Source organism: Grammomys surdaster, unplaced genomic scaffold, assembly GCF_004785775.1.
Source record: "Grammomys surdaster isolate TR1022 unplaced genomic scaffold, NIH_TR_1.0 349, whole genome shotgun sequence".
Taxonomy (NCBI): Eukaryota; Metazoa; Chordata; class Mammalia; order Rodentia; family Muridae; genus Grammomys; species Grammomys surdaster.
The window spans coordinates 1370189-1396474 of NW_021604768.1; the positions used below are offsets into that span (position 1 = coordinate 1370189).

The following is a 26286-nucleotide window of genomic DNA, read 5'->3' on the forward strand; positions in this document are numbered from 1 at the left end:
ATGGCGCCGGTGGGGGTGGAGAAGAAGCTGCTGCTGGGTCCCAACGGGCCCGCAGTGGCGGCAGCCGGCGACCTGACCAGTGAAGAGGAGGAAGGCCAGAGTCTATGGTGAGGAGCGTATAGAGCCACAGATGGCGCGGCCACAGCGGGAGCGGGCCGGAGCGGGCAGAACCGTGGGCAGACATTGACGGGCAGTCATGGGCCGGGCGGTCCAAGGCGGTCCCGCGCTGAGCACTCTTGTCATTGTCGCCGCAGGTCTTCGATCTTGAGCGAAGTGTCCACCCGTGCCAGGTCCAAGCTGCCATCCGGCAAAAACATTCTGGTGTTCGGTGAGCAGCCGGGTACTGCCCTGGGGCTCAGGGGTGGGTCTGGAGGCACCCCTCCCACAGGTTCCAGGCTTCTCCACCCTTACCGCCTGTTTGTCGCTTGCCTGCCCGGGAGGGCACACTGGACTCTAGCAGGGTAGCCGGAGAGACTCCAAGCCCACACCGCTCCTGAACCCTCCATTTGGGGTCTAGTGATGTGGTGTGGGCTTGTGGCACATTCCTTCAGTCATTTGACTGAGCCTTCAGCCTTGACTTGGTTCATCGTTTAGCCTTGCGCTCACCAAGTTGAGGATGTGGAGAAAGAAAAAAGAGGATGTGCAGGCTGGATGGAGAAGATGAGGGAACTAGGTGACCAGGACTGGGAACTGAGGAGATGTACGGAGCCTTTCTTCAGATCTCAGGAGCAGTTAGTTCAGCAGAGGCATAAAGGCAGCAGAGCTTGGGAGTCAGCCCCAGGAACTTTCTTGCATTAATCCTGCCCTCACTGCTGGGTTGCCCAGTCAGTCATTTAACCTCTCTGGCTTCAGTTATCTCATACAAATGACAGGGGTTATATGCATTCACCTGCAACACTGTTTGTGGACTGGAGCTGACGGCTGAGCAGTGGGACAGTACAGACAGTCTTAGACACGCTGCAAGAATCCCAGTCTGGCAGAGGCAGATGTGTGCGTGGTTGCATCGCATCTTTCCTGTCAGGAGCAGACTGCTGTGGGCGCATCACACTGCTTGATGTGTTGAGAGAGAACTTGTGGAATCAGGTGTTTTGCAGGGTAATCGCCTAAGTACAAGCGCATCGAGATAACAGGCTGAAGCATTTGGATACTGTTAGAAGTTTTTTTGTTGTTTTTTTTTTGTTTTGTTTTGTTTTGTTTTGTTTTGCAACAGAGAATAAGATGAGGTCAGGTCATGAAAGTCTGAAGGACTAATCCTCTTTCCTGGAGACTACTGGTTTTCAGATTTTTATCTTTCCCCCACCCATACCCAAGCCTTATGGAAATAACTGCATGGTGATGTCCTTGTGTTTCTCTCGTCCAAATGATGGCCAGTGTGGTCAGGTATGTGCGTTAGGGAAACAACTCAGGCTAGATAAATCAGAATGAGCAGGAGCTGAGGTCAGGCTGACAAGCACTCTTTGTGGTCCAGGTAAATTGTGGCCAGCAGGAAAAGGGTGAGCTTATCGGAGGAGAGAGGGTCTTTGCGGACTGCCTTTCATTTCTTACGTTCTCAAATTCCATAGTATTGAATCCAAGGATGTCCAGTGATATTTGGTAATGACTCTAGTTTGTGTTTAGAGGGTATCTTGGAAGGGAGGGAGTTGGCTATAGATAGTCCTAGGGAGATGAGAAAGCACTTGCTACTGACACTGTACTTAGGAGTTTCGCTTAGGTCGGCAATTCTTTTTCCCCAGTTTCCAAGCCTTTAGGATGCTTGTGGAGTTGTTCTACAAATCAAATGTGTGTAAATAACATAAGCCATGACTTGACACAGAACCAGATTTTTATTTGAGTGTTCCTAGACTTCTGGGGTTAGTTGTGTTTTGACGAGTTCTTGCTTTTACTGTGGCAAAGATTTATTTTGTGAGAAACTAGTCCCATCTCTGACTTTTGACTTCTAGATGTCTGTCTTAGGAAATGTAGATAGGGCTGGTGTGTTTGCTGTATTCTTTCCCTTGTGAAGTGAAGAGAATTACAGCAGAATGTCATTTGGGATCTTGAGTTGGCTGTCTCTGCCGGTCACTCTTAAAAGCAGGTCTCCTTTGTTCGTGAGAGCGGGTGAGAGAGACCTTAACAGGCTTGCTTGAGATTCCTGATTGTTCCTTATTGTGATGATGTCGAAGTGTGATACACAATACACTTTTGTCTCCTTGCAAATGTCATTTGTAGGTGAAGATGGTTCTGGTAAAACAACTCTCATGACCAAACTCCAAGGAGCAGAGCACGGCAAAAAAGGAAGAGGCTTAGAATATCTTTACCTCAGCGTTCATGATGAAGACCGTGACGGTGAGTGACTGTTCCTCCATCGGAAGGGTAACATGTAGGGCTCTGACTTATGTCTAGGCTCTCAGCTTTGTTTTACCCAAAGAGAATGGGTGAACTGTATGTCGTTTGTAAGACTTTAGTCACTTTTTGTTTGTTTTTTGTTTTGGTTCTTTGAGACAGGGTCCCTTGTGGCCCTGGCTAGCCTGGAACTCACTATGTAAACCAGGCTGGCCTTGAACGCTCAGAGATATGACTCTGTAATGAACTCCTTTATAATTTTTCAGGTTTTATGTGTTCAGCTGTTTCCATGACTGTAGAATGATTATTGGTGCCTGGGTCTTTTTTTTTTTCCTATGAGAAAGTTTATAGTCTCAAGATGAAGTGTATTGGTTAATTTCATGTTTAATGTTTGCTTTTGTCCAATTTGAATACTAATAATCATGATGTTAGGGTGTTTTTAAAACACATTCTCCTCCTTATTGTTAAATTGAAGAAGATAAAACTAAAAGCCACTGTGACACTTAAGCTCCGCTCTCTCTAAGAGCTGTGCAGCAGAGGACATAGAGGCTCTTCCTAAAGCTTGGGCACCTCCCTGTGCTAACTGAGATCTCCAGGGGTTTTATCCCTAGTCCCTTGATTTCGTCTTGTTGAACATTCCTAAATGGTCCTGAAAGAAGGCAGACTGTCAGCCTGGTGTCAGGGCCTCTGTGAAAAGAATAAGCATTGAGTGTCTTGTCTAGAGCCTTTGGAGTCCTACTTGTGTACCCGAGGCCTCTAAATCAAGCCAGAGGACCTCGCCTGTTTGCATCTTTTGCTTCCTGCCTTTGCAAGCCACCATGCTTTTTGTGGGAAGACCTTGGGCTTGAGAGCCAGACCAAACTGGTTCAGAATGCCACACCTGTGTTGAGCAGTAGTGTGGCTTCTGACTACTAACTTAACCACACTTCCATTTCCTCCTGTGAGGAAAAGGATGCTGGTACATTTTGCTGGTGGACAGAGTGTGAGTGTGGGAGGAGCGCTGGAGGCATGGCCTCCTTCCTACCTTTGTGGGAGGGCAGCCTGTGGTAGATGCTCTGAGACCCTTTATCCTCTGGTGTTTCCAAGACTGAGGCATGTTTGAGAACAGCGTGTCCCAGTAACCACATTTACATGTCATCTTTGAGTTGAAGTTTATGCTAACATCTAGTTCAGATTCTTCTGGAAGCTTTTTCCTTTCTGTATTTATAGGGCTTTCTCTTTCGGCTGTTTACTTGTGAGAGAGTCCTTGTTCAATGGAAGAGTGGCCCGTACCCAAGGTTAATTATACATCTTGCAACCCTAGTCTTTTTAATTGTGAGGTATGACTGGGTTGTAAGTACACATATCATAGGCAATCAACCTGCTAAAGAAACTAGTCTCTGGTTGTATCTGAGTTGCAGTAAGATACTATATGTCAAAGGACCACTGCCTCGCTGTTAGGTACTCTGTCTACTGCTGCATGGGATGTGTGATTTCCCACACATGGGGGAGCCATGTATAGTTGACATTGGCCAGAAAAGCTGAAGAAACTGTGCTTGCTGATGGGTAGATATATAAACCTCAGATTGTGAGTACAGAGTATGTTTGGAGTCGATTCACAGACCCAGACTGAAAACACTAAAATATACTGGTCTGGACCAGTGAGGTAGCTCAGCAGGTAAAGTCACTGGCTGCCAAGAGAGCCTGAGTTTGATCCACGTGATGGAAGGAAAAAATTGACTCCACAGGTTGTCCTCCAGCTTCACTGTGGAACCTCCACCTGCACTCTGAGGAGCACATACAGCTCTAAGTAAATGGTATAAAAAACTAAGTAGGAGCTGGAGAGATAGATCCCTTGCTGCTCTTCAGAGGACCCATCCCAGCACCACGTCTGGTGGCTCACAGCGGTTCGTAACTCTAGCCTCAGGGCATCCAAGGCCTCAGGTCCTTGAGAGCACTTGGACTCCTGTGCATGTGACCACATGTAGGCAGGCACACACATAATTAAAAATCATAAAGATAAATTTTAAAATGCTTAATTTAGAGGTTGGAAGTACAGCTAGGTGTAGATACCTTTATGCTCAAACTTATCAACATTCATTTTTATAGATATTAATAGTTGGTTACACACCAAGGAAGCTAAAGCAAGGTAGATTTTAAAAGTATATGTTGGAAAAGGAAGCTAATGAAATGATGTTTTGATCTTAGGAGTTCCCTCTCAAGGTACTTTTATAGAAAAAGTAATTAAGGAATATGTTTGAAATATTGTAAAAATATCCCATTAATTTAGAGAATTATCTTTCATAGTTGAATTTTCACAGTTCCCAGTTCTTAATATATTTTGTTTCAGTTGTAACTTAAGATCTCCCTTTATTCCACTTGGATTATTCTCAAGTCAAAGTCAGACATTAATACCATTTTATTTGTAGGTACTTGCATAAGTATATCTAAATCCATACATTAAGTAATCCATACAATACCTGAGGATGCTTGGAATGTATAGCTGATTATCCTGACAGAACGACTGTAGTCCTTAGTGTGACGCACACAGAAGGGTTTGTTCACTCAGCGTGCTCACAACTCAGATAACTGGTATCTCAGGACAGTGGATCATTTAGACTGAGGGGACAGTTCATCAGTAAATGTCTGTGTCCTGTGGTTGTTATCAACAGCTAATTATTCGCACTCTGTTCCTTAGAGTCTGTTGAAACCTTAGTTAGTAATCCTGTATGTGGTTATCTAAACTTTTAAAAGCCTAGGCAGTACATTCTGTACGAGGCTGGATTTGCCAGACACTGGGTATTTGGGCCTGCTGGGCTGGGCTTTCTGTGTGAATCCATTCCCTTCCTAATGCTGCGTGGTTCTCATGGCTGTACAGATAGTCACTGCTGGGTGATAATGTAACTTTATTTCTCTCTCCCCAGATCACACGCGCTGCAATGTATGGATTTTAGATGGAGACCTCTACCACAAAGGCCTGCTGAAATTTGCAGTTTCAGCTGAGTCTTTGCGGGAGACCCTGGTCATTTTTGTTGCAGACATGTCGCGGCCTTGGACTATAATGGAGTCTCTACAGAAGTGGGCTAGTGTTTTACGGGAGCACATTGACAAGATGAAGATTCCACCAGAGGCAATGAGGGATCTAGAGCGGAAATGTGAGTAAAACCCACTAGTCGTTTTGGATTATTGGGGCCACCTTCTTCCTTTTCAGGCGAGGGAGTTTACTTGGGGTAGAATTTGCGTTTGTTTTGAAGTACTTGTTTCAGTTACTGAAACTCAGTTATCAAGAATAATTTGAAGGAGTTAGGAGTGCTTGCTGCTCTCACAGAGAACCCAGGTTCAGTCCCAGAACCCTTATTAGTCAGCTCACAACTGCCTATGGCTCCCGTTTCCAGAATCTAGTCACTAGCATGTATATAGTGACATACAGTCAGGCACTCGGGTGCATCCACACACAAATCCAAATAAGTAACTAGATACGTGAATAATAAAAAAGAATCCTTTGACCCGATGTGCTGGTATGTGCCTTTAATTCCAGTACACCGGAGCCAGAGGCAGGTAGAGTTTGTGTATCAGTGGAAAGGTTTGCTTGTTTTGGCTTACGGTTTCAGAAGTCTCAGTCCCTGGTCACTTGGCTATTTCTAGATCTGTGATAAGGCCATCTGTCATTGCAGAATGGAGACAGAGGGGTAGAGAGAAGGGGAAAGGATAGCCTTCAAAGCCTGTCTGCCTTCTAGTAACCATTGAGCCGGGAGCACATGAATAGAAATCTACTGAGAGCTTAGTGGATTTCCCTTCAGTTGTCCTCAGTAATGCCATCAGCTAGGGACAGAATCTTTGAGGACATTTTTCTCCAAACTCCAAGCCCATGTCTCTGGAATCCCATGGAGATCCCATGTCTCCTCTTGTTGATGGGTTTAATAAAAACCCCAAAGGAGAGAATCTTTCATTTCTGACTAGTTTCTTTTGGAATCTAGCACATATGATTGCATTCAGGAATACAAAGATTGTTTTCAGTGAGAAGGGTCATTAAAATACAGTAAAAGTTATTTTAAATTTAAAACCCTTCTGAGAACAAAGAATGTACAAATTAAAGGAAGTTTGGTGAGTTTTCAAATGTGGTTCAGAAGCTTGTTTTTCCTTCCTTTGCTTCTGTGTGGTTACATCAGCTTCTGTCCCTGTGCCAGGGAAATGGGAGGGGCAGGGAGCGGAACCGGCAGCCGCAGCGTCTTGGCCAGTGTGAGCTTGGCTGCCCTGGCTCAGTGCCACGGGATGACATCACCCCCTTTGGTGAAGTGATGAGGGCTCTGGAGCATGGCACGCAGTATCTGCACACTAACTGTCAGGAAAGTTTGCGAGTGCTTCTCAGATTGACTTTCCTACTGTACGTCTCCTGTCAAACACTTCGTCTTGCCCCTGTCTGTCATCCGCTCAACCGGAGCGTAACACCTTCCTCTTCCCTTGTGTGCCTCCTGGCTCGTCCACACGTGGGTATCATGATTGCCATGCCGTTCATCTCACCTCTCTTCACCACTGACCTTTTTAGATGATGCCTCTTTTTCTTGCAAAACAAAGATGCTAAAGACAGCTTAGCAGAATAGTTGAGAGGCTGAAAAGCTGCTCCCAGACCACTGCACACAGCTTCCTACCCAGACTGGTGACCTACTGTGCCGGCTGCAGACTTCAGTTTTGTGAACTCAAGTTTCTTGGATTTGACAGCCTTACGAAGGTTTATTAAAATAGAAAAAGCCACGTCAGCCACGGGTACCACTCTTTCTCAAATAAGGAAAGTGTTAGGTGCTGGGTGTTGTTCTAGGTGCTCTGAGGATACAGCAGACAGGATAGCTATTCTTGGGGAGCTTGTGGAGGAGACACTGACTTAATTTAATGGTCTTAGTCATTGGCGTCTATGTCACTGAGGATTAGATTCAGCGACATATGACAGATAACTGGAGGGGAGGATGGCTTAAACAAGACTGAGGTTTATAAAAAAAAAAAAAAAAAAGACTGAGGTTTATTTGTCATGGAAAGGAAATCTAGAGGCAGGCAATTTGCAAGTAGGGCACAGCCCTGGGCTGACAGCTCAAGAGCCCTGGCTCCTCTCTACTTGCCGCTTTGTCATTTTGAGGGTGTGGCTCTTTTCCCTTTGACAACTAGAACTTTAGCAATATGTCAGTTCCAAGCAGCAAGGTGGAGAACAGGAGGCAATGCTGAGTGACCTGCCTGCTCTCTTTTAAAGAGGTTCAGAGTGGAATCTTTCTGGCTTTTTGAAGCGTGTGTGTGTACTTGCACATACATGTGCAGCATGACTTTCAGAAGATTCTCTCCTCCCACTGCGGGTACCACGGGTTGAACACCGTGTTTCACAGTGAGCACTTTTACTTGCTGGCCACCCCGCCCTCCTTGCCTGTCTGGAAAGTGTCTTAATTCTGTGTCAGGTTAGGGAGAAGACGAAAGAACACTGGAAGGCATCTAGCAATTGCTGAACTATGTCTGTGTCTGAGCATCTCCGCTTTCACTGTCCTGGGTCCGTGATATTTGGAATGGTAGCCATGCCTTTGTACTGGTGTTGAAGGAGTGCTTGTTGTGTTCATGCTGGTTTTAGCTTACTTTAGGGAAGCAGTTAGTTCTTCACATTCTTGCTCAGAGGACTGCTGGCTTTCAGATTAATTAGACTGTAGTACTTTCTTATTAAGATTTATTTTATTTTTAATTATGAGGGGCACAGTTTGTGTACATGTGAATGCAGGTGCTAGCAGACCTCTCTGGTCCTCCTGGAGCTGGAGTTACAGGAGGGTGTTGGGCAGAGTTGGATGCTCTCTTAACTCCTGAGCACCTCTTCAGCTGCCTTTAGTATTGTTGTAACAAGTGAGCGTTGCTTTACAGTCAGGTTCGTTTCAGCCTGTCTGCTGTGGGGCAGCTTTGTGATCAGCCACTGTGACCCAGAGCTGGCAGAGGGACAGCAACGTGGAGCTGCCAGGAGGTGGTGCTTGTTGCTGCAACAACTGGACAAAGGCAGAGTAAAGAAGATTTGGGTTGGGTTGGGTTGGGTTGGGCTGGGCTGGGCTGGGCTGGGCTGGGCTGGGCTGGGCTGGGCTGGGCTGGGCTGGGCTGGGCTGGGCTTGGTTTGGTTTGGTTTTGGCTGTTTGAGGGAAAACAGTCCATCATGGCGAGGAGAGCATAGGGGCAGGAACATCGGCTGTTGTTGGTCACAGTACATCTGTAGTCAGTAAGCAGAAGTGAATTCTAGTGCTCAGTTAGTTTTCTCCTTTTTTAAAAAAATTTAGTGTAGATGCAGAGACTCCGGGATGGTGTGACTAAACTGTAAGCCATTCTGGAAACGCCCTTACAGGCTCACCAAGAGGTGTGTCTCCTAAGTGATTTATTTATTTGCTGATTTTTTAACGTAGGGTCTGTGTAGCTCTGGCTCACCTGGAATTCACTATGTAGAGTGGACTGGCCTTACAGAGATCAGCCTGTGGCTCTTGACCCCTTTGGGGGTTGAATGACTTTCACAGGGGTTGCATATTAGATCTCCTGCATATCAAATATTTACATTGTGATTCATAACAGCAAAAGTACAATTATGAAGTAACAAAGAAAATAATTGTATAGTTGAGTGTCTCCACAGCGTGAGGAGCTGTTGTAAAGAGTTGCGGCGTTAGGAAGGTTGAGAGCCACTGATTTAGAGTAACTAGTTTCCCTCAGGACTTGTAAGCTACTCTCACGTGTGACATATACAGAACACAGACCTGGAGGGCTCCTGGAATAGGTGAGCCGGCTGCTTCACCCCCTCCCTGTAACTTAGCTCACCTCTGTCTTGTTCCTGGCTCTGCCCTGCTCCCTGTTGGGGAAGCCCTGAACAAACACTTTCTCTGTTCTTGGGCAATCAGGTGTCACCCTGACAGTTAGCCACTGCACTTTTTATTGACTTGGACTGTTAAAAGAGTCTTTAATTCCTTTAAGCTCCTACAACATCGGATTTTCTGGTTATGTCCACCATAGAATGGAGATGACTTGGTAGATGTCTTTATGTTGACAATGAAGTGTGCCGCATGTGTGTTAGTCTCTGCTTTTGTGAGAGCATACTTGAGGAAATGAAGGAAGGGGTGAGGAGATGGCTCGGTCTATAAACTACTGCCTGGGAAGCATGAGGGCCCATGTAAGAGCTAGATGTGGGAGCATGAGGTGTGGGAGCACACAGTAATCCTAGCTCTGGGGAGGAGACAGGAGAGTCCTGAGGCCAGCCAGTCATGCTAAATTGGTGAATTCCAGGTTCTGTGAGAGACCCTATGTCAAAAAGGAAGGTAAAGGGCAATTGAGTAAGACACCATACTCAAGCACACACTTGTGCGAGCACATGTACACACACACGCACCACAGAGTGAGCTTTGGCTGACTATGATTTCAGAGTTTGCATGCACTGGTGGCTCGCTCTGTTGCTTTGGAACAAGAGTTGCCTTCTTGTTAGTAGATGGGGAACAGAAGAGAAAAGAGAGCCTGAGGGTGTAGCTCGGTTGCTAGAAGGCTTGTCAGTTGATAGAGGGCTTGTCAGTTGATTGATAGAGGGCTTGTCCGTTGACGAGGGCATGCATGAAGCCTTGGGCTCAGTACTACATCAACCTGGCATGGGAGCTCTGCTTGTAATCCCAGCAGTAGGAGGGTAGAGGCAAGGAAGGTCCGAAGTTCAAGGTCGTCTTCAGCTATGTGTATGTATGTGTATGTGTGTGTGTACACATACACACACACATACACATACGTCAGGGGAGGGAGGGAGAGAGGAGAATGAGAGGAAGCCATAGTAGATCCTTCACAGGCACCCCATTAATAACCTGCTTCTTTTATTAATGTTCCAGTCCCCCCCCCATAGCTCATTCAGCTGGAAATTCAGGTCTGAATTAATCCAGTGATAAAATTAATGCCTTCTTAATCCAGTCACCTCTCAAAAGTACCACCAGCTGGGAATCTTTTGGGGACCCTTCATGTCCAAACCACAACAGTTGTTACCTTTTAGTTTACCTGGTAGTGCTTGAAAGACCATGAGTTTCTCGGTCATTTCAGAAGCACAGACAGTGATGAACTGAAACTTCTCAGTTTTGGTTTTGTTGTTGTTGTTGTTGTTTGTTGTTTGTTGTTTGTTGTTTTGTTTTTCAAGACAGGGTTTCTCTGTATAGCCCTGCTGTCCTGGAACTCACTCTGTAGACCAGGCTGGCCTCGAACTCAGAAATCTGCCTCCTCTGCCTCCCAAGTGCTGGGATTAAAGGCCTGAGCCACCACCGCCCGGCCACCTCTCAGTTTTTAAAACATGTTTGAAATCCGTTCTGTGGGTGTAGAGGGGAGTGTTCATCTTTTTCTTGATTTTCCATAGTGGTCTGTCTGTCTATGTGTCTGACTATGTATATATGTGTGGGGTGGGGTGTTCTGCTTGCATGTATGTGCACCATATGTATGTTGTGCCCGTGGAGACCAGAAGACGGTATTGGATCCTTTGGAACTGGAGTTACAGACATTGTTAGTCGCTCTGTGGGTGCTGGGACTCAAACCTGGGTCCTCTGCAAAAGCAGTCAGTGCCCTTAACCACTGACTCATATCTCCAGTCCCCGCCCTCCTCCCTCCCAGGACTTTTAGGTACACTTATGTTGAGTGATTTTAATGAAAGTATACTGAAGAGCCTTAGACCTTTTTCAGTCTTGTGAGGATCATTAGAAAAATAGAGCTGCCTGTTGGCTCCTAAGCTAAGAGGGGCTTTCCTGTCATGTGAAGGTCTTGGTATGGCAGCTCCCAGCTGTAATCCCAACACTCAGGAGGCAGGGGAGGGGATGGTAATTGCTGCATGTTCAAGGCCAGTCTTGGTCTCCATGGTGAGTTCCAGGTATCTAGTGAGACCCCTTCCAAATACAAACAACAAAACCCATCGTTCTAACCCTGAGCTGTTCATGTACAGGTTCTGGTCTGCAGGCCTTGTGTTCACCTGGCTTAACTACAGCCAGTGGCCACTCTACCTAAAAGCCTCTTCTCTTTTTGTAAAGATTTATTTGCTTTTTTAAGTGTTATACTTGCTCATCTATATGTGTACTGCATCCATGCCTAGTGCTCGTGGAGGCCAGAAGAGGGTTCTGGAGTCCCTGGAACTGGGGTTACAGATGGCTGTGAGTTTCCACATGGGTGCTAGGAACTGAAGCTGAGTCCTCTGGGCCCTCTGAGCCATTGCTCCAGCCCCCTAAGCGACCCTTTAACCAAGTTAACAAATGTGCGTACCAAGGAGCAGACGTGTCACTCCTCCTGTGTTAGGCACAGATAGTGTGTTTAACTCACTAATGTGAGTTAAAACACTATGTGTGTTTAACTCAAGGGCCCTGAAGACAGGAGGAACTGTGACTGGTGCCTGGCAGTCACATGGTCTTTGCTTGCTTCTCCTGTAGGGAAGTGGCATGCTCTTCTGGAATTGAGAGTGTAGGCATTTAGTAGCTTTTCTAATGAAGACCCTGACATTGTGTTACTGTGATTTCCAGTGGTTACCTAGGAAGGAATGGTGTGGCTGTCTGGCCCTGTGACAAATGTAGGATGCATAAGAAAAGTGTGTGTGTGGGGGGGGAGTTTAGTAGTGGTAGTGTTGTTCTTCGTTTTGTTTTATTTTTGGTGGTTTTTATAGTGGAAACTAGTATGAATTAAGAAAGTTAAGAACTTGGGCTGTGCCGGGTGGAGGTGGCGCACGCCTTTAATCCTAGCACTTGGGAGGCAGAGACAGGCAGTTTTCTGAGTTCGAGAGTTCGAGGCTAGCCTGGTCTTACAGAGTGAGTTCCAGGACAGGGACAGCCAGGGCTACACAGAGAAACCCTGTCTCAAAAAAAAAAAAAAAAAAAGAACCTGGGCTGCAACTCTGCGCTAGACTGCTTGCCGAGCACGTGAAAATCTCAGGTTCATGCCACGGTACTGTTTTTAAAACCAGAACAGGAAAAGCCTGTGTGGGAACTGGATGAAACGGAAGGTGCGAAGGTCTGCTGCTCGAGCAGCGCCCAGTCCAGCAGACGTGAGAGCTGCTGTTTGCCCCACGGTCCCTAAACCCTAAAGCTGCAACCTCTGCCGTGCATAGATGCTTTTGTTTTATATCTGTTATTACCTTTCTATCCCCTTAATTTTCTAAACCTAAGATGTCTTTCTATTTGCGTCTGTATAATTTTTCTTTTTTCTCTGTAGTTATGAAAGATTTTCAAGATTATGTCGAGCCTGAAGAAGGTTGTCAGGGTTCCCCACAGAGAAGAGGGCCTCTGACCTCAGGCTCAGAAGAAGACAGTGTTGCCCTACCTCTGGGTGACAGTGTGCTGACTCATAACCTGGGGATCCCAGTGTTGGTAGTGTGCACAAAGGTACGTCCAGGGAATTGTGAGCTTGGCTTGGTTTGCCCAGTGAACAAGAAAGAGTTTTAGAAACTTTGATGAAATTTCTTCTCAAGGGAGGATTGGGCTTGAGATTCATTAAGGTACACTGAATGTGTCAGGGTAGAATGTACTGTTATTTCCTGCTGCTGCAGAGTTGACAGTACTTAGTTCAGAAAGCCTCGTTGCCTTCATGGGCAAACTCAAGTGAAAGCATTTGCTTAAGGCTCCAGTTCATCTGGTCCAGACTGATAGTGAAATAGAAATTAAGCTTCATTTGAGAGAAAATATGTCTCTTATATGAGAGAAGAAAGTAGCTTTAAAAACATCTTGGATTTCAAAGTTGCTTTATTCCTAGTCTTTACTAGGCAGCCTTGCTGCCCAGCTGCAGGTTCTTCCAGTTTCACACTGTTCTTGAGATAGATGAGGTACAGTGCCCGGCAGGGTGAAGCGCAGTGCGTGGCAGGGTGACCTCATTTGATGTTGAAGACATTTATGGGGTGATCAGCCTATTATATCTGTACTTTGTGTATAAACTGAGGCCCAGGATGAAAGAGAACTCTCTTGTTCTTTGACTCTTCTCTAGCACCTGGACCTTTGTCTTAAGGCATTTCTTTAGAAATCTTTTATTTCTAAAGAAGTTCCTTGTTCTGATCTTGAGCAAGCACAAAAGCGGACCTCTAGCTAACATTCCTCTTGATTCTGTCTCTCCTGCAGTGCGATGCAGTGAGCATCTTGGAGAAGGAGCACGATTACAGGGACGAGCATCTGGACTTCATCCAGGCACACCTGCGGAGATTCTGCCTCCAGTGTATCCTTGGGAAGCTGTATCGGGGCCCCGGAGCACAGGCTGTCCTCCAAAGGGGGTGTCTTCAAAGCCCCTCCTGAACACAGAGTAGCCTTTTCTTTTTCTTTTCTTTTTTTCATTTCACTTAATTATTTGTGGGTGGGACACATGAGTGTAGAGGTTAGAGGGAAACTGGGGAGTCAGTTCTCTTTCATCATGTGGGTTCCGAGTCAAATTTAGGCTGTCAGGCTTGGCAACAAGTACCTTTATTCAAGCACTAATCCATCTTGCCTGCCTCACGGGGTGGTTTTTGCCATGGGATGGGGTGGGTTGAGGGGGAATTGTAATCTTTCTCTTACTTTTATAATTTTGCTATGTTGGAATTTTGGAATTTCATACATAATAGCTTAGGCGTGTCTTGCTCACTTTGGAAGTGTTGTTATATATTTTTTTTTTCTTGTTTCATTTTGTTTTGTTTGTTGACAGAGTCTCACTGAGTGCTTGGCTTACAGGTGTGTGTGCTGCATACCCAACTTTAGTTGTTTTGTTTTTAAGGCTGAACTTTTGGTAGGCTTTCGTATTAAGAAACTGATGCGTGCTGATTTTATTACCCAAGTAATTGTTTGTACTTAGAAATCTTATTAATCTTTGCTCTTACTCAGGTATAATCACCAGTATTGGTTACTGTTTAGATGATGCAAGTGTTTCTCATGTTCTGTGCTGCCCGGGAAAATGCCCTGTCAGCAGCTTTCTGAGTCTTCTGTGTCGGTCCAACAGGAGTTAGTACCTTAGTTCTACCTTCTGTGTCCCTCAGACAGGAGTTGGCACCTTAGTTCCACACTGGTGACAGGTGCTTCCTTTGAGCCCTTCGTTGGCACCTATCTGTGAAGGTGTCCCTGATGATAAACTCGTTTCCTTGTGAGCCCCTGCTGGGAAGTAACCTGTGTGCCTCTGTGTGCTGAGCACAGTGTCCACTGAGTTTGCTTCTTAGAAAGCAGCCTCTGGCCGGGCGGTGGTGGCGCACGTCTTTAATCCCAGCACTTGGGAGGCAAAGACAGGCGGATTTCTGAGTTCGAGGCCAGCCTGGTCTACAGAGTGAGTTCCAGGACAGCCAGGGCTACACAGAGAAACCCTGTCTCGAAAAAAACAGAAAGAAAAAAAAAGCAGCCTCTGGAGTGGGCAGCACTAAGTGTTGAAACAGGGAAACCATCCGCAGCCTTCCGTAGCCTCGGCGTGGAGTACTTACTCACTGTGGCTCTCCGCTCCCTCTCATCCTCTGTAGTTTTTAAAGTTTAGCAGAGCGCCTCGTGCTTTAGAGATTATGCTCATGTGCAATTGATTTTTGTCTCACAATGAGTTGGTTTTCCTTAAGCACATTGATTAGATGGAGCTGCCTTGATTTACACCTCAGTGAAGGAAGAGAAAAACCTTGACTTGCTGTATAAATACATTGTTCATAAAACATACGGCTTCCACTTTACCACACCCGCCTTAGTTGTGGAAAAGGACGCAGTTTTTATGTGAGTTCTTTGGAAGTGCTGACCTTTCAGCCCTTCTCTTTATATTCCATCTGGTACGCGTGCGCCTTTTCAGTGTGGTGCTTCTGTCTGAGAGAGTGCTTGGGCTGGCCCTTGGGTGCTAGACAGGTGCAGCCTCCCCTCTGCTCCTCCTGCATTGACTCCTTTGGCTTATGGGAAGTGGGTGGTGTGGTCAGAGGTGCCGCATTCCTTCACTGAGAGAAAGTTGCCTAACCGTAAGCAAGCCGTTTTGTGCACTTACTGTCAGCTCTGGTGAAGCATTGTCTGTGAGGAGAATTGAAGGTGGAGATGTCAGTGTGGTGACCCGAAGTGGCTTATGTGAAAGTGTCAGGTGACTGCGGGTATCTTCTCAGTGTCCCCATCAGTGTGGGCCTCAGCTTGGCTTGCTACTTGCTGGCATCTGCGTTTTACAGCCTCTGAGATTGGTGCTCCTGCCAGACACTTAGGTACTCTGTTTTCCTGAGCCGAAGTCTTGTCTCTCAGGAGGGAATCCTATTGCTCTATGGAATATGACGGTGCTGTGGTCTTACATCAGCAGATTGATGTTAAGATGTGCTAGATTATGGCTTTTCATTCAGCGAGCTTTTCACAGCACCCCCAGGTACCCAGGTTCTCTGCCGAGGACACAGAAATGAATGGGCTATACCCCTGTTACAGCACAGAGACAGACATGTTCCGAGGAGGAGGGGGCAGCAGTGGGCTAGTGGAACGGGGACCAGAAGCTGTGCTGCAGGAAGATGAGCGCTCTATCTCCGGCAAACAGCTGGAAGGGGGGCCAAGGGCGTCTATGAAAGGCAGAAAGTATGAGAGCCAGATGCTCTAGGAAAACGAAACAGGTTACCTCCTGCATATTTGGAGAGAGTCTCACTCAGACCGTTCATACCCTAGCTCTGAAGAATCACCCAGAACAGCAGACAGGCACTAGCGCAAACTCAGTGAGTGGTCTGATTCTGTACTCACTTAGCTCTTAGTTACGTGGTCCTGAAGCTGGAGTTCAGTTGGATTTAGGGCTAGTGTGGAATGGAGACGCATCTTGTGCCTTCTTGAGGCTTATAGCATCATAGGTCATGCTAGAGCCTCAGCTGTGTCCAGTCCCTGTTATGCTACTGCGTCTCTTGTTAGTTACCTGTGTAGGAATTAGGGTCAGCAAGGCCGTTTGGGAGAAGCATCCTGGATGGGCGCCCTCTTGGTAGTACAGTTGTGACTAGGAGGTGAAGGAATGAGAGGGTAGAGAACAGTCAGTTGTCTTTTTTTAACTAGAGCATCCTGAGCTCAGAAGTGTGGACAGTGTGTGGTTGCTGCCCTTGAGAGTGGGAAGTGGGAAGTCTGATCTGACCTCGTTTTTTTTTTTTATTCCTGCCTTGTGATGTTGAGCTGTGTGACACCCACATGGGAACCTAAGGCTTCCTTGTGTCTCCTGTCAAGGACTCAGGATAGATATAGGCCATAGCTTTCCCCTTGGCTTCAAAGCACATCTTCCATGCCAGCAAAATTAATGAACTGTTCATAAGATAATTGGTATAAAGAAGTGTCTTCAAGAGGACCAGAATGCCAGGGGAGAGACAAAGCCCAGGAGTAACAGTCCTCTCTGCATCTCCCTCCTTTGAGCGATGTTTCTACAAGCAGGGTCTACTCAGCCCTTGCTCTTCCATTGGTTCCTTAGGCCTAGCCTCCCTGAGTCTCTGGAGGAGGATGTGCCACATTGATCTGAGGGGATAGGTCTGCTGTACCTTTCAGCTTATGTACCCAGAGCTCTGAGACGCCGGCGGCACCTCCAGAGCTGTGGGAAAGGACCTCACCCAGGAGCATCTTATAATCTGAAATGTGTTTGAGATGTGTTTGAGAAGACAGGCTCAGGCAAAGCATGCTAATCTGTGTCTTTTTGCCTTTAGACCTGCAGGCTGGGACAATGAAAAGAAAATAGCTATTTTACATGAAAATTTTACAACCGTGAAGCCAGAAGATGCATATGAAGATTTTATTGTAAAGCCTCCTGTGAGAAAGGTACCCCATTCCATCCCTTGCAGGCCTCATGTGGGTGGTGTGAAGTCATGAAAATGAGACCTGCTGTTCCAGGAATGGCTCACTGTGAAGTGTGGGTGACAGGGTGGCCATGTCATGTCAGTTGTAGTCAATTTTCCTCTTTTGTCCCAGCAGCGCACCTACCATTTGTGAATCACTTTTGCTAGATCCCCTCCTTCCAGGGTCTCCTGCTTGAAGACTAGGATCTGGGAGGTGCTTACTGGTTAGGACCTGCCAGACTTAAAAACATGAATAGGTTGCAAACCATGGCTAGTTCTGGGAGAGCGTCTATACCTAGCTAGAAAAGTGTTACTATAGTCTCAAGGAGAATCCCCCAAGCCCATGTGCACGCCCAGACCAAGATTCTTGTAGCATGATCTTTGACATGCATTTGAGAATGTTCATTGCCTGTGGTCACAAACCTGTATCATTTCACAGCTGGTCCATGACAAAGAGTTGGCAGCTGAGGATGAGCAGGTGTTCCTAATGAAACAACAGGTAAGAGGCCTCTTGTGTGGAATGCCATTTCCGGAGGGGGTTTTGGGACTGTGCTTGAGCTTGCAGAGGCATGGAGGTTAGGATGACGTAGCTTCTTTCCCTGCTGTCTCTACAGGTAGGGGTTGGAGCACATGCTTCATGATGCCCGCCTGCATTGCACGTTGTCCTACAGGCATGGACTTAGTATGTTTTAATGTGCCCTGGAAAGATTTTCTGGCATTCTTCTTGAACTGGCAATTTACCAAGTGGCCTGGTTCACTTCCATTTTTTCCCACAGTTTATAAAAGTGATGGTACCTCAGTCCCTAATCTCAGCAATCGTGAAGCAGAGGCAAGTAGATTTCTGTGAGTCTCAGGCCAGGCTGGTCTACAAAGGGAGTTCCAGGACAGCTAGGGCTTTTATACAAAGAAACCCTGTCTCAAAAAACTTACATACATACACACAGTCATACATATGTGTATACACACACACACAGACAGACAGACACACACACACACAGAGAGAGACAGAGAGAGACAGAGACACTGACACTGACTGACTGACTGTTAGTTCCAAGACAGCCAGGGCTTTTACACAGAGAGACTTTGTCTCAGAAAACATACATACATAATACATACACTCATGCATGCATTCAAGTAATGCACATTTTGTACATGAGAATAGTAATGTAGCCAAAGATGGCATTGAGTCTTTAATCCTCCTGCCTCTGACTCTCCACTGCTGGGATTATAGACGTGTGTCACCCGCCTGTAGTTTTTTATGCAGTGCTGGGAATCTCGCTCAGCCTTAATGCCAGGCAATACTCTACCAACTGAGTCACTCCTCGGCCCCAGACGGACCCTTTTACTATTCATTTTTTAAAGAGCATCATGTATACATACAGTGTGTTTTGATGACATTCACTCTCAACTTCTTTCAGATCCACCCTGATTTCCCCTATGATAACAGTTTTGAACACAAACCCGTTCTTAACACTTCTCTTTGACCCAAATTGTTAGATATGTCACCATCTCCTAAGGGTATGGGCAAGTCCTGATAATTTTTAGCAGTTTTTTCCTAACTCTTTCCCTTTTCTATGGCCTGCTTATTTTTTTTTTTCTCTTTTTAGCCTCAAAACTGGTTTCTGGGGTGTCTTCATGTACCAAATACGGAATTTGGGTTATTTTGCATTTACAGTGTACACCATGAGTCTGTATTGGCGCCCCATAGTAGAGCCATAGGAGTGAACCCTTTCTCCAGACCTCAGTTCATTCTGCAGGCCTTGGTTAATGGCCAGTTTGTCCCTCTCTTTGCAGTCACACCTTGCCAAGCAGCCTGCCACGCCCACAAGAACCTCCGTGAGTACCTTTCACAAACAGAGGGTCATGGCCCAGTGTCATGGGTGCCTTCTAACTTTACACCATTATTGCAACAGTTTATATGTATGTGGGCTTTTATTATATTTTAAATTGAGTTGGTCTACCTCAAGGCCCACAGCCAGAAATACAATAGAACCTCAGAAATGTTTGATAAAAGACAACTGATACTCCGTAAGCTTTAGTTCCTTTCCCAGGAGAGCGAGCTAGGAACAGACCTCCACTGTACCACAGACACTAGACTTCAGATATGAAAATGGGTTGACTTTCATTTTTGTATTTTTTGTTATTTTTATATCTATGTGTGACGTGGGCTGGTTTTGGACTTAGGAATCCCCTGCCAGAGGCCCCTCTGGCTCTCCAAGGACACAGGGTCGGGGTGGAGCAGCTAGTGTACCGAGCGCCTCCCCGGGAGCATCAGTGAAGAAGCCAGACCCAAACATCAAAAGTATGTATACCATCTTTGGGGAATGACTTTAGTCCTAGGCCCACAGGGCATGTGTTAACAGTAGCTGCGGCTCTCTGGTGGAAACCCAGGAAAGCTGGGCTGATGGTTTTCCAGGAAGAGTTATGTTCCAGCTAGTAACCATGTGCACCTGGCAATGTGTAAGACCTTAGACCCTGCACGTGCTGTTAGGAAAGAATATAACTCAGGAAGTCACTGTACAATGTGTATCTTGAATTTGTCCTCTTTTCTTAGCTTTGTATTAATACTGTTTATGAGTTGGCATCTTTTTTCTTTTGTTTTTACCACGCAGCTGCTTATTGACACACAAAGATACTGGCTGCAGTAAGCCATCAGGACAAAAGTCTGTAAATTCTTGCATGTGCTCTTAGCATCCTCCACTCTGGACTTGAGCTTTTCATAACAGGCTCTGAGCCTTGCAGGCTTAGAAAACTGAAACGCACCAAACTAAGAATACAGCAATGACGAAAACAAAGATTTTTTTCTCTGAGCCTCAAAGGTGGGAAATGCAAACCCTGTTTCCACTGGTAATCTTATCACTGCCCAGTTAGCCTCAGCTAACAGAGACCACAGTGGTCGGTGCACTAGGAAGCTGACAGCCACAGATGCTCAATTTCAAGCTAAGAACCACTTTTTCTGTTGCAGTTGGAGTGACGCTTCATTGTTATTCTTTATGTTTCCTTAGATAATGCAGCAAGTGAAGGGGTGTTGGCCAGCTTCTTCAATAGTCTGTTGAGTAAAAAAACAGGCTCGCCTGGAAGTCCCAGTGCTGGAGGAGTGCAGAGCACAGCCAAGAAGTCAGGTACAGGAGGGCCTCAGAGCTTCAGATCCTTAACGGAATGGTGCTGTCAAACGGGGGTGCAGACAGCAGCCGTTGCTTTCGCCAGCCTGTACACCTCCAGCATTTTGGCTATGAACAGAACCAAGCTTTGTGCTGGCAGTTAAGATTGTGTGCTGTTCTTGTGGAAGTCACGGGGTTTCAGGATCCATATAATAGTTCCCCATAACCCTTAACTCCAGTTTCAGGGGATCTGACACCCTCTTCTGACCTCCTTGGGCACCAGGCATGCGACTGGTGCATGGACATACAGGCAGGCATCATACTCATATACATAAAATAAATCCGGGGGTGGGGGGGAAGAGTTTGCTTCACAGCCCCTAATCTTGCAGGAGCTGGAGCATGTGAACCTGCATGGTCTACCACAGGATCCCTCTGTGGCCCAGCCATCTGTCCTTCCATGTAGGCTGAGAGGACAAGCTAGTCTTGAAGGTTTCTAAAACAAAATGGTTAAGTTCTTGGGAATCACGTACTTTCTTAAACTAGAATACATTTATTTCCTTTTTGTGGGACAAGGATTAAACCTAGGAGTTGATGAATGCAGGGCTGTGCTGGCCTCATTCACTGTCTGGCCTTGAACTCTTGATCCTCTTGCTAGGATTGTGTAAGTATGCACCACAACACCCCACATAAAAAGGGCATCTTAGGCATATGCTGTTCAGTGTTTGCTCTAATTGATTTTTCCAAAGTAGACAAGGATGTTAGATCATGTCCTTAGGGCAGTCTGAGCCTCCAGCAACTTAGGAGTTCTTTGAGACCCAAGAATCTGATCTGGGCCTCAGCTTTGACCTTCTGTTTGTCCCTTATCAGATAAGGATCCTTGTCCAGGCCCAGATAGTGTGTGACAGCAGGAAATAGGAGCACCAGCATTATGCAGGATGAACTGCCTGGTCTTACATCATAAAACATGGTGTTTCAATGTGAATCAGTTTAAACTAAACTAAAGGACTTTATGGGTAGGGCGTCTTTGTTTTCTGTGACTCGAACCCTGCATGTTAATGCAAATACTTGGCCAAAGCTGCATCATCAAACCATTATTAGGTCTGAGGTGGTGTAGTTGGAAATCAAACCTGAGTGCCTGTCTGGGAAACAATGTAGTTTACTACATGCCTGAAATTCAGATGGGGACCTCCAGGGAGAAAGTGGAGAGGGTACACAGGGCTTAGGGATGGGATATGAGGGTTTTCAGAAAGGCCCTTTGAGTTTGGCACAGAGGCATCCCCAGCCTCTGCCGAGAAGGCGGCTGTCTAGTTGGAGGAACCCGGACCTGTGGCACTGACAGTAACAAGAGTAGTCGTCTCTTTTTTGTTCTCCTTGGTGAAAAGGCCTGTCATTTTTGAGGATGCTGTCACTAGGAATGATGGCAGAAGTCTGTATTGTTTCAAGGCCAGCCTGGTCTACATAGTAAGTTCCAGGACAGGTAGGGCTATGCAGAGAAACCCTGCCAAGGAAAAAAATATATTTTCTCACACTGCTATTTTGTGTTTTCTCTTTCTTTCTCTCTCTTGTTCCATATCCTTTCTTTAAGGACAAAAGACTGTGTTGTCAAACGTTCAAGAAGAACTGGATAGAATGACTCGAAAGCCAGACTCCATGGTAACAAACTCTTCAACAGAAAATGAAGCCTGACCCTCCTTTGAAAGTGCATATGTCAAATGACCAAATAACTATGTATATTCATCTGATAAGACCAGGATTTTTCTGATACGTCACATGCTATCAGTTTTTGGGGGTAGGGGAGATGAACTTTACAAAACTACATATACTTCATTGGCTTGTCCGAGTGTGAAATGCACATTTAGGAAGGTTACATGTCAGGCCCCTTGCTAGGGATGTCCCTTGGACTCTTGGGCTGCGATTCTCTTGTGAGAAGCAAGCGCAGCTGGGCTTGTGGAGTGGAGAAAGGAGGCGCACTTTCTATTGGGGTGGAGCCAATGAGACTAGGAAGTCATTGTTCAGATGGATGGTTAGTTTGACCAGTTGCGTGTTAGCAAATTCCCTTGTTCTTGGGAAGCAGGTTAAGTAGCAGAAAGTCCAGGAAAGAGAAAGGTTGAGGAGAGACGAGCGAGGTGCTGGTGGGGCAGCTGAACGTTGAGGGAGGCAGAGGAAGGAAGCAGGTGAGTGGCATTAGTAAGTACATGCACCATAGGAACCAAATAGCCTCAGTTAAGAGCTAACACTTAGGAACATTTCCAAGCTAAGCACTAAACAGAATGGGAACTGGGCTTGTTCTGAATGCATCCTTAAGTTATGGGAAATGTGTTTTATGTGGGGCGCTGAGTAAGGTGGACTGACTCAGGGGTGGTGAAGCCCGCAGCTGCCCAGAACTCACATGCTTGGCCCAGGCCATGTCCCTTGTCCTTGAAGAGATGCTAGGCTCTAAGCACATGTAGCCTGGGCCAGGCAATCGCTGTGCATTACGTTCAAAGTCAGCAGATACAAAATTAGATATTTTAAATAGTTCCTGTTTTGTTTTGCTTACTTATTATTTTTAACTACCACAGGCTGGCCAACTAATAGAAAATGGGTGATTGATTTCTCATTGTACCATATTGGCAATGTTCTATAGAAAGTTTGGGGGAAGTATTTAATGTCACTGTATTCTGGTTGTTTGGCTTGTGCCAGATCCTGCTGTAGAGCCTGTGGTAACCTTCCCTGATACAGAAAGGTTCTTTCTGTAGCTCCCTGGTCAGATAGTTGCTGTCAGACCGACAAATGGATGCTTTACGTGGAGATCAGAAGTGGGTGGCTTGTGCTTTTCTTAAAATGTAGCCCTTGCTCTCTTGCGGAAGTGCGAGTTTGATGTGTCTTCCATTAGGGGCATGTTCATGAACACCATCGTGTCACACCACCATGCTGAAGATAACTTGTGGATTTGAAATAGCACTTTGAGTTTTCTGTGTGACACAGCACATGTAAATGCAAACACTACCATGACTTTAATGTATAAAAATATTTGTCGTCCAAACCAAGGGGAAAACCACAGTTCACTTCCGTGGAGTTTACTTTTTTTTTTTTATATATGAATGTTTGTTATTGTGTCTCGGCATAATGTTCCTAATGTCATTACATACATGCCAGATTTGACTAACCACTAATGTAGTTCTGGGCGGAAGTTAACATCTAGTTACATGACGAGGCTCCTCTATTGTCATGTCGCTTTGTAAAGGTCTGAACACTGTTAAGGAGAAAGCTGAGTGCTTACCTGCCTCTCGTAACACAAAAAGATGTTTCTTGTGCCAGTTTTACTATTGAAATATATTTTTTCCTTTTTTAATTCAGCTTTTTTTGTTGTTGTTATTTTGGTTTTGTTGTTTTTAAACATGCATTGTGGTTTCAAATGTCCAGGTTGTTCAAGCGATGGCAGTAAGCTGGCCGGAGAGGAGACCGTGATGGAGGGTCACCTGATCTCCGTAGCAGCCAGAGCAAAATGAGTGACCTCAGAAACTAGGAATTCTTGCAAAGATGCATGCCTAATAGTGTGATTTTTAAATTTTGATACAAAACTTAAAATGTATCATTTGAATGGGCAGGCACTTTTTGTGTTGGTGTCAAATGTGCTATAACCAACCAAGGAAATGCTGCCATCCAGCTGTGGGAGGTTTGGAGACCACTGTTATTCCTTGGACACTTGGGTGCTCCTAGTTTCAGAAGAAACTGGTGCGTGTTACCATGTGCTCAGTAGTTGCCAAAGTCCACCAGCTTTGGGGAGCTTCCAGGTTCTTTGGGGGTTTGAGGAGATGAGGTAATTTTTATTATTTTAGGATTCTCAAGCATTGGAACCAAAGGCCAAATAATAAACAGCCTTTACTTTTTAAAGTAAAATTAATTTTATTTGCAAGAATACACTTGGATGGTAGACTATAAAAGACAATATGACTGTTTATACACATTATGATTACCTCTGTTTGTCTTTACATGGATAATTTTAAGTAAGCCCAACCTAAAAGTTATAGCCCAATTGAAGGCTGTGAATTGGTCTTTCCTAAAAATCCAACAGATATGCTGCTAGATTATTTTATTTTATTTTATTTTATTTTATTTTATTTGCACTTTTTAAAACAAAACAAAACAGGGAGGATTTCTTTGTATTGCCTTGGCTGTCCTGGAACTCACTCTGTAGACCAGGCTGGCCTCCAGAGATCTGCCTGCCTTTGCCTCCCAAGTGTTGGGATTGGCGTGTGCTACTGTGCCCGGCTGCACCTTTTTCTATTTTACTTTTTTTTATTGGCATTTTAAACCCAGTATTTAAACTGAAGCGACTGTTTCTTAACTCGATGAAGGTGAAAGTGATTGCTGTGTACATCATGACCTTAACAATGTTGATGCTGTAAGCGAACGCTCACTGCTGTCTCTCTGCTAAGTTCAGTGGTGTTTTTAACTTCAAATTAGGACTGCAGCCGATCTCCCACTAGCCTTAGTCCAGGGTGTGGCTCTGTCTGGGTGCAGTATGCAGTCTTGTGGAACCTTGCTTTCTAGTGCTGGGGAAAGAGATGTCTAATTACTGGCTTTAATAAACAAGAATCCAGACTGCTAACGGGTTTTGGTGACTTTGTTTTTGATCAAGCATCCCACTAGATATCCATTTCCTGCCGATCATATGTGGGTATGTGGCAATGCAGATATGAATGTATATACCTTGGGCTGGTGAGTTGGCTCAGTGCCACCAAGCTGCCATGAAGCTTGACAACCTGAGTTTGGTCCTCAGGACCTAGTGGGTAGAAGGAGGATCCACTCCTTCACTCCTTCACTCCTTGACTTGTCCTCTTGAACCACCACAAGAACATACACAGTAAGATAAACCAGACATTTTAAATATGTACTTCTCTTACTTGAAATAGTCAGAAGAGATGGCTCAGTGGTGAAGAGTCCTTACTGCTCCTCTAGCCTCCAGATGATCTGAGTTTGGTTCCTAGAATTTACTTCAGACAGCTCACAACTGCTTATAACTCCAGCTCCAGGAGATTTGACAGGCAACTCACACACATACACATGAGTAAAATGACGTTTAAAAAATAAAATCAGAGCCAGGTGGTGGTGGCGCATACCTTTAACTCCAGCACTTGGGAGGCAGAGGCAGGCAGGTCTCCTTGAGCCTATGGCCAACCTGGTCTACAGACCACATTCTAAGACAGTTTGGGGCCAAACAGAGAAACCCTGTCTCAAAAAACTAAAATAATAAAATGAGAGATGAGTTTTTATTTACTCTTTTTGTGTGTGATAAGGAGTCTGCCATCTAGCCCTGGCTGGCCTGGAGCTCTGTACCCACCAAGCTAACATCAAATTTATGGTAGTCCTTCTGCCTCTGCTTCCTAAGTACTGGGTTTATAGCATTCCTAGGCAGTAATCAGAAACTCTGATAAAAACATGTTAAAGCTATGCTTTGGTGGTTGTGGCAGTGTGCAAAGGCGTTGTGTGTTGCTCTCGTGTTCTGAAGTGTGATGAACGATGTTTGCAGTGGCTGATTTAGGAGTGTTGAGGATTCATAGAGAAGCCTTTCCCTGATTTATTTATTAAGGGTTTTTAAAAATTATTTTAATTATGTGTATGGGGGGGGGTATGTGCACTCAAATGCAAGTGCCCACAGAAGTCAAAGCTGTCCCCCAGGTTACAGGCAGTTGTGAGCCACCTGCTGTCGGTTCTGGGAATTGAACTCAGGTCCTCAGAAAGAGCAGTATGTGCTCTTAACCACTGAGCCATCTCACCAGCCGTATAGAAGATTTATTTTTATGTGTGAGTATTTCGCCTGTGTGGATGTCTGTGTACCATGTGTGCCTGAAGAGGCCAGAAGAGGGTGTTGGATCTCAAGTCTGAGGTTACAGACAGTTGTGTGCTGCCATGTTAGTATTGGAAATCGTCCCTGGGTCCTCTGGAAGAGCATCAAGTGCTTTTAACTGCTGAGCCATTTTGCCAGTCCCCGTTACTTGCTCTTCTGTTAAGTGGTCTCAGTTTGTAGTTCTGGCTGGCCTGGATCTCAGAAAGATTGCTTGCCTCACCTCCTGAGCACTGGATTTAAAGACGTATCCCACTGTGCCTGGACCAACTACTTTTTTCTTTCTTTCTTTCTTTCTTTCTTTCTTTCTTTCTTTCTTTCTTTCTTTCTTT

At 45.5% G+C, this 26286-nt stretch overlaps 1 protein-coding gene across 1 annotated transcript; it reads left to right on the plus strand.

The window, feature by feature from the left end:
* Dync1li2 (dynein cytoplasmic 1 light intermediate chain 2) lies at positions 1–24718 on the plus strand. The gene is made up of 13 exons (XM_028779275.1): positions 1–107; positions 255–328; positions 2209–2325; positions 5226–5456; positions 12499–12668; positions 13395–13488; positions 14849–14984; positions 16895–17006; positions 17463–17522; positions 18818–18859; positions 19208–19325; positions 20029–20145; positions 21710–24718. The coding sequence occupies exons 1-13, from the start codon at positions 1–3 to the stop codon at positions 21808–21810; spliced, it is 1479 nt and encodes a 492-aa protein (XP_028635108.1). The 3' UTR covers positions 21811–24718.
* Positions 24719–26286: the final 1568 nt, after the last annotated feature.